General features: G+C 29.8%; 1 protein-coding gene across 5 annotated transcripts in view; it reads left to right on the forward strand.

Moving 5' to 3' along the window:
- The window catches only part of LOC106788536 (14-3-3 protein zeta), a 56,839-nt gene extending 49,764 nt beyond the window's left edge, over nt 1-7,075 (forward strand). For 4 of the 5 annotated variants that reach the window (XM_014751879.1, XM_014751878.1, XM_014751880.1 and 1 more), the window contains 3 exons: nt 3,044-3,167; nt 4,573-4,736; nt 6,331-7,075. In XM_014751879.1, coding sequence (XP_014607365.1) covers nt 3,044-3,167; nt 4,573-4,736; nt 6,331-6,486 — 444 coding nt within the window. In that variant the 3' untranslated portion in view covers nt 6,487-7,075. The remainder of the gene's footprint in view (nt 1-3,043; nt 3,168-4,572; nt 4,737-6,330) is intronic. The other variant, XM_014751881.1, reaches the window with a different exon arrangement.
- The last annotated feature ends 2,368 nt before the right edge of the window (nt 7,076-9,443 follow it).

Here is a 9,443-nt window from a genome sequence, read left to right on the forward strand (position 1 = left end):
AAAATTTGTTTACCAGCATTTACTTGTTCGTTATTAACCAACCCGATACTTTTTTTAAATTTATTATTATTATTATTATTTAATATATTTCATTAGCAAGAACAACACACCTATATTTCATTTTTTTTCCTGTAAATTCGCAATCTACAAAAAGGAACGTTTTATTTAACAAATTCATTTATAACATAATGGAAGTAATAACAACACCATTATTTTGTCTTCATCATCTTTTTTTCTTTTTCTTTTTTTTTTTTATTTTTCTTTTTCTTCTTTGCTAAATTCTCAAACTGGAAGAGACGTTAGAGGAAATGGTTGTATTAGTAACCATTAAGTAACCTGTCGTTGATCTGATAAAAACGTTTTCTTAGAAGGAAGAACGAGATTTTCTCTAATGAGAAAAAGAAGAAAGAAAAAAAGAAAAAAGGAAAGGAAAAAAAAAGGAACTAGATTTCCTCCTTACAAAGATATCGATTTTCAGTATCGACAAAAAATTCCAATTTCCGTCATACTCAATCATAAAGAAAGAAACAAAGCAAGCATCGTGTATTTATTTTTGACAACATCTATTCGATAAAAAATATATATATAATGAAACAATTTAATATAAAAATTACAAATCTGTGTAAATAATTCAAATAATGTTATTTTTCAATCAATCAATCAAACAATAAAATCAAATTATTACATTTACATACCTGACGATGAAAACAAAAATCCGTAATTAAACTTACTAATTTTTTTAAATGAATAAATTAAATCGTAATTAAAGAAATTTTTTGTTTATCTTACACGTACATATTATATTATATTAAACAAAAGAAAAAAATCATCTCTATCGTGATTTTTTATTTAATTAATAATGCTTTAGTTATTTTTTTTGTTATACTTTGTACAATCATTTCCTCCATCTTGTTTTCTTTTATACACTCTTTCTCTATTTCTTTTTAATCGAAAATAGATTAGATTCGGAAAAGGAAATGACGTTCACACACACCACCCTTTTCTTCCTCCGGGTACGATCGTATCTTCCTTACCGGAAGTTGGAAGACATTGTTTTATAATAGAAACCCTTCAAAGGGATTGAAATTAACCTAGAAAAAAAGAAAGAGAATATCGATAGTCGATTACATCTTGGTAATATTTACCGCGTATTTTATCGTTGCATTTAACCTTTCGAATACTACGGGCGCATATATGCGTCCAACTAAAGTAATCCGTGTATTGACTAAGAACGCATATATGCGTTTATCAATTTTGTTCTTCAACCATCTTCCTTGAATCGACATTTATTCTTTTATTTTTATCAATACTAATAATTAAACACACACACACACACACATTAACAGAAAAATCATTCAACGAAAAGATGAAAAATCAATTAAACCGAGTGCCGCATTTTCAAAAGGGGTTAAAAGAAGAACAAACAAAATATGATGCATTCTTATTTTTCTAATAGTGTGTGTGTCTGTGTGTGTGTGTGGAAAAATAATTCCACTCATACACACAAACACACACACACACCCGTTTCGTTCTTCTCTTTTCCATCGTTGTGTTAAAAAAAGAAAAAAAAAACTCTTCAAGGTAATTCCTCTTAACCTTGACTTCGACTCCTCCGAGTCACTTTGGGGTTGAAATCTTCACATTTGCAAATGGCGTCGAGTCGACAAGAGAGTATACTACTACTACTTTTCTTTTTCTTTGTAACAATGATGGATGATGATTCCCCACTATGTGTATGTGTGTACTACACATGTATTATATACAACAAAAAAAGAGAGAAAGAGAGAGAGAGAGTGCACTTTGCACGTGCTCTAACAAAGAGTCAGTCAGCTGTTACTTTCCTCACATTCATATTCATACACATATACATACATACATATACACACACGATACAATAGCCCACGTATATCTGAGATGTGGCAAAACCAGATGCTAATTAAACGTTCAGTGAGAAAGTAGGTCAGATTTGGGTTTGACGTACTCTGACTACGTAGATCGTACATACGTCAAAGGGTGAAACTGGAGCAAGGTTCGATAACTGCAACGTGATATCCATAGCATATCATCGATGTGATATCTAACTTATATACAGCTACTATCTAACCATCTACTTATCTATCTATCTATCTATCTATCTATCTATCTTTCTTCTCTATTATTAGGGTGAACCAAAAGTTTGTGCATTTTTTCAATTAATATCTCAACACTTGCATATAAAGTTAATTTTATTGACTTCAAAAAAATAATTGCAATGTGATATCCATAGTATATCATCGATAAGATATGTAACTTATATACAGCTACTATCCAACTATCTATCTATCTTTATTCTTTATTGTTAGTGTGAACCAAAAGTTTGTGCATTTTTTTAATTAATATTTCAACACTTGCATATGAAGTTAATTTTATAGACTTCAAAAAATAATTGCAATGTGATATCCATAGATTATCATTGATAAGATATGTAACTTATATACAGCTACTATCCAACTATCTATTTATCTATCTTTCTTTTTAATTATTAGAATGAACCAAAAGTTTGTGCATTTTTTCAATTAATATYTCAACACTTGCATATAATAAAGTAATTATATTGGCTTCAAAAAATGTTGTGCTATCTAAAACTAACACTATAATAAACGCACGAACTTTTGTTTCACCCTTATTACTTATTTCTTTCGATGATAAATGTTACATTTATCTATCATAATCATCCCCCATTTGATTACTTATTATAAGATTTCTATTTATTTCCGCGATTAAAAACGCGTAGTATTTATTTTAAATATAACACTATGATGTAGCTTGTTTTACTCATGGAAAATCATAAGATTAATTAATAAATCTAATAAATTTAATTTACGAATATAATTTTATGAATGATTATTTGAATTGTGTTGTTGAGAATTTTTAGCAGACATGAAACATATTATTGGTTTACATTATGAGAATTTATTGAATTGTTCTGAAACAAATGTTGATCAATATTGTATTGAATATTTGTTTCATTAAACTTAACATTCTTGTTCTATTTTTGTTTTAGGGTCTCCTGGACAAGTACCTGATCCCTAAGGCTAGTAATGCCGAAAGCAAAGTATTCTACCTCAAGATGAAGGGCGATTATTACAGGTATCTCGCAGAAGTGGCAACTGGTGAAACCAGGAACGGTATGTTGTATTTATTTTTAAATCAAATTAAATAAAAAGAAAAGAAAACACTATAAAACAATAGTCTCGAAATACAAGAACATATTAATAATTTTTTTTCTTTATTTTCTTATACAATTGTTTGAATTGTTAAATCGTAAAGTTTTGGATGAAACATTGTTATTGTATTTCAAAAGATATCGATCAAAAGTTGGGTCCTTTACGAAACCCCACTATCGTTCAAAGAATCTTCTTCTAAAAACGATGGTGAAACCAAAATAAAGAAAAAAAGGACTTTGAACGATGGTGGTGATGGTGGGTAGCAGTAGCAGCTGCGTTTCTTTTGCATTGGCAGATGTTTCATGATTAAAAAGTAGTATCCTCTTGCGTTATTTTTCGTATACGTGTGAATGTAACATTACAGTGATCTTTAAAAGAGATATCACGAGAGAAACTTGAAAACACCGTGAAGAATAAGAATAAAAAGAAGAAGTAGAAGAAGAATATTCGAGAATTATTACCGTAACAAACAACAACAATAACAACAATATCTTGCACATCTGCCTTCGCAATTTACACGCCAATTTCCGTTTACATTTTCCGTTAGAATAACGAAATTCTTTTTCTACTTACTTTAAAGGGAACGGTTTTCCAATTATATTTCTTGTTGGCAAGTTTAAACTCTAAACTATTCTCTTTGGAATTTATATATATATATATTTGTGAGAAACAGAAAGAGTAGAAGAAACAAACTGGTGATTAAAGAAACTATCTCAGTTTATATTAATCAATTAAAATTGTTTTTTCTTGTTTTTTTGACAATTTTCTTTAACTCTTTGGGATACAGTGTAATTAAAAAGTGTCCCACATTGTTGATGCAAACTGGTAATACATGGTGGGATATTTTTAGTCCCATCTAGAAATATATTGCGTATATAAATTTATATTTCGTCTTATTTATGTATAAACCAATTGATAAAATATTTTATTACGAATGTAATTAAACTATTACTCTTTATTTTAATATATGTTTTTACATTATGTGATACCTTTATTAATAAAAATATATCAATTTTGTGTTTATCATTTAAAACACAATCAAATTTCTATGCAACATGGGAGCTATTTTATTATCTGAAATCTTGTATCGCAAAGAGTTAAAAGACAATATCAATACCGATAGGTTTCAAATTTACTAGGATAATTATTCAAGATTTGTATGTGCATATATATATATATATATACCAAAGAATAGTATAGTAGTTGACGATGAATTTGATTTAGCATGTGATGAAGTGTGTTGCTTAAAAGTGTTATACAATATAATATAATACTTTTTGTTGTTGTGTATTTTGTTAAATCTATAAACAATTGTTAATGATCTAACAAATCCAATATCTTGATTGTCATCCACGTACATATACAGCTGTGGTAGATGATAGCCAGAAGGCGTACCAGGAAGCATTTGATATCAGCAAGTCAAAGATGCAGCCCACCCATCCGATCAGGCTAGGTCTAGCTCTAAATTTCTCGGTCTTCTATTACGAGATCCTCAATTCACCAGATAAGGCCTGTCAACTGGCCAAACAGGTATAAACAATTAACACCTAATCGATATTTCTTTAACTTTACAGGATTTAATCTATTGAATAAGCGACTTGATCATGATGGTGATGATGATGATGGTGGTGCAGTGGTTGTGTAATGGTGGTGGTGATGGTGATGGTGATGATGATGATGATGATGACAACAACGATGATTCAAACAAGAAGAAAATGTTGAACTTGCAATTTTCTTATTGATTGTTTTTAACATTGGCATGATGCGCATACAAACCTTGTGATTCTGATTTTTCATTCGCTTTTTCTCACGTTCCAATTATTTATATTCCTTCTTGTTCTAACGATAACATACTCTAACGTAACAACTAGAATGATGAGGAGAAAAGAAGTCGTGAATAATGATGATTATGATGATGATGGTGATACACAGTCTTTTTCAATAGTTTCTTTTATCTGTGATTTACATTGCAGCGGTAGTCGATGATTCACAGAAGGCATATCAAGAGGCGTTCGATATAGCAAAAGCAAAAATGCAGCCTACACATCCAATCAGGCTTGGCCTTGCCCTCAACTTCTCCGTTTTTTATTATGAAATTATCAATTCCCCCGCTAGGGCCTGTCACTTGGCCAAACAGGTCAGGGGTAACAAGAATCATTTTTAATGTGTTGTTCAATTTGAATTTGATTTTTCTTTTTCTTTTTTTATTTATTTATTTCGTTTATGTGGCTGATTGATTACACATAAATCTATCAGTAAAATAATAATTAATAATAATAATAATATCTGTGTGTGTGCTTTTGTTTGATTCAAACTTTACAAATTTTTCAATCTTATTTAACATATTTATCAAATACAAATCACAAGTTTGATATTATAACATTATTTTTAAATTATAATAATCCTGATATTCTTTAACTTGAACAATCATATTAACATATTTTTTGAGACCAACAATTTCAAGATAACAATATATCAACTTCATTAATTAATTCCTACCCCAAAACTGCACCACTATTAACTACTCATTTAAAAAGTCGCTAGAATAATAATAATATAATATAATACAATTCTAATTTAATCCAAATGGAATAAATATCTGGCAAGAAGGTATAATATTAATCTAGTCTAAATTGATTTATTATCAAATTACATTATTTTCCAAAATTTAATCAAATACAAATCACAAAAATTTGATATTTGTATATCGATATATATATATATATTCTAACATTACTTTGTTAGTATAATCCTGATATTCTTTAATTCGAACAATCATCATATTAACATATATTTACTTAAACAATTTCATAATAATATATCTACCTATCAATCCACCCCCACCCCAAAAAACTGTACCACTATTAACTCACCTAAAAAACAATAGTCGCTAGAAAAATAAATAATAATAATAATAATAATAATAAAATATTAAAATTCTAATTTAAACAAAATGAAATATACCTACCTTTGCACGAAGGTAGAATAATTGAAATCTAACAGATTGATTAAGTTATTCATCATTGTATTTAAACCTATATATATAATTATATTATTATAAATGATATATATTTAAATTTACACGCATATATACACATATATAAATATATAATATTTATTTTAGGCGTTTGACGATGCGATCGCGGAACTGGACACATTAAACGAGGACAGTTACAAAGACTCCACGCTGATCATGCAGCTGCTGCGTGACAACCTCACTTTATGGACCAGTGACACGCAGGGCGACGGGGACGAACCACAGGAGGGCGGCGACAACTAACCTTCCTAAGCTTAAGTCCTTTCTAATCTAATAAGAACATCCTACTCTCCTATCGTCTCCCCCGTCCCTTTAAAACAAAAAAAAAAAAAGAAAGAAAAGAAACAAAAACAACAACAAAGTGCTCACACCACACCACCCCCCATTATTTCCATCCATTACCCCTTACCCTCACCACCAATACCACCACCATTCATTCACGCCTTGTGTTTTTCTTTTTAAAATCCTCTTCTCGCGTTTCCTTCTTCTTTTTCTTCTTCTTCTTCTTCTTCACCGTTTGTTTTTTCTTCTACTTCTCTCCCCTCCTGTTACCAGCTCACCCTTGTCCTTTAGCCCATTAACTATCTCTCCCCCCACTCCCCTACTACTACTACACAATACTACTTTATCAAAACTTTTTTCGTATATATATATACATATATATATTCTTCTTCTTCTTCTTCTTCTTCTTCTTACTACTATACACCCTTTTTTTTATTATTCCTCAATCTTCTTCCCTCCCAATGTTTTTTTTTGTTTGTCGTCACACACACCTTCCAATGAAACAACAAACAACAACAAAAAGTAAAGAAAAGAAATGAAACGCTTCAAATCATGTTTTTTTTTTTTCGTTTCTCTCTCCTCCTCCTCCTCCACCACCCTCTTGATAACTAAAAAAACACCACCCCATCCCCCTCTCCTTGTCTTATAATCTCCCGCCAACAATAACAACTACAACTACAACAACAACACATCTTTACATCATATATTGATATGATGTAACCGATGCCGTCGTCACAACTATACTACCACCACTACTACCAACACTCGGCTCGATATATATATATATATATATGTATATACATATATATATATATATTAAAAAAAAAAAAAAAGTAATAACAAAAATCAACAACAACAACACCCTCGAATGTTAAAAAAAGCAAGCAAGCAGCAGGCAGCCTCTCTTCTACCAACCAACCACCGATGAAAACAAAAAGAAAAAATACAAAGAGTTATAATAAAAATTGGATAGAAAGAAAAAGAAAATAGAAGAAGATGATGATATGTGATTCTCGGCCATGTCCTTTCGTCGATCATGCGAAATATAATATACATATAATTAATAATAATAATAATAATAGGGGGTGTGTGTGTGTGTATGGTTGGTATGTGTATGTGTGTGAGGTGGTTCAAACAACTTGTTGATGATGCGTGTGAGGGGGGTGGGTGGGCATTTCTATTAATTTACAATATATGCGTTGTGCGTTTGTTCGACAAAAAGTTTTGTATAGAAAAGTTTTACATGGTGTTATTAAAAGGGATGAAAAGGGGGCGGGGACACACACTCTATATATGTTTATATGTTAGTGCATTTATTTATTTATTTATTTTTTCTTTTTTTTTTCTTTCTTTCTTTTTTATCGGTTGAAACGTTTCGGAGATTAGCGTTGCGCGAGGGGGGGGTGGTTTAATATAATTCTTTGTTCATTTTTTAAATAAAATAATTATATAAAATATGTTTTGTATCTCACAAAAATGTAGAAGAGAAGAAGAATAATCGAGTTATGAGTAAAAGAAAAGAAAAGAAAAGAAAAAATAAAAGTATTCTGACTTTTATTTATTAGCAGCCCCTATATATATATAATATACTGATAAATTGATTAGCTAACCGTGAGTGATTTCACTTTATTTTATTTCTCCAACATTTATTTCCTTTCGCGTATTATAATCTCATGTTGGAGAATTCAATCTTAATCACGCGCTTAATATTAATTATTACTCAATATAATAATAATAATAATAATAATATAAATATATAAAAAGTAAAATTACTCGTTAGTTAATTAAAAGATTGAAAGGAGCCTAACATATTGATGATCATCAATTTTTGTTCTTTTTTTTTCAACTCATAATTCGGATATTCTTTTGAAACTTTGATACAAACAACAACAAAATTGTATGATTATTTCGTTTATTAAAAGAACAAAGTTTTGTTGATGACCCTACGAGAATCTTCAAAACGTTTCTCTACCTTTAAACAAAAATAAAATCAAAGAAAAGATAAGAAATAAATAAAATGCATTTGCAATAAATGTGTGTGTGTGTGTGTGTGTGTAACTCTTTAAAAAAATAAAAACCGTGCAACTTTTGTATACAAGATTTTTTTTCTTGCAAAACATTCACATATTTGAGGTTATAATAGAAGGAGGAGGGGGTCGTCACAAGTTGTGCGAACGAAACACACACGCACACCCTGTATATAAAATAGCATCATTAAACAAAATAATATCATCGTACGTTGCTCTCTCTTTTTCTCTCTCTCTCTTTTTATCTTTCTCTCTCTTTCTATCTCTCTCTTGATCTTTTAATCTCTCCCAACTCTTGTTCTATTATTATTTTTCACATGAACAATGAAATTGTTCTGTTGTTATTATTAAGAACGGAAGAAATAATTAGAGAAAAAGAGAGAGATAGAGAGAGAGAGAGAGAGAGAGAGAAGAAACAAAAAGAAAAATAGGAAGGAATTAAAAAATAAATAATAATAATAATGAAGATTGTCAAAAGAATTAAAACTGAAAACACAAACATGGCTGACAAGTGTGCAACAACTGAACAAGAAAAAAGTGAATGAATGAACGTATGAATTAATGAATGAATGAATGAATGAATGAATGAATGAATGAGAAAGAGAGAGAGAGAGAAAAAGAAAGAATACAAGTAACGGATAGTAGTGCTCTTGTAGAAGCCATGTTATTCGCGTTGCATTGTATTTGTAATTTGTAATTTGTAAATTGTGTTTTACGACGAAAAGAAATGGTCGAGAGTCAAGTGAGAAATCCTTTTTTTTTTTATTTTGATCTCTGACACCGAGGTCTTTAAAAAAAAAAAAACAAAGAAAGAAAAGAAAACAAAAAGAAGTCTCTCTTATTTTTTAATAAATTATCACCAGAAACAACAACCAACACACGGCATCTCCG

This window comes from Polistes canadensis, unplaced genomic scaffold, assembly GCF_001313835.1.
Source record: "Polistes canadensis isolate GaletaPanama2010 unplaced genomic scaffold, ASM131383v1 scaffold_143, whole genome shotgun sequence".
Classification (NCBI taxonomy): Eukaryota; Metazoa; Arthropoda; class Insecta; order Hymenoptera; family Vespidae; genus Polistes; species Polistes canadensis.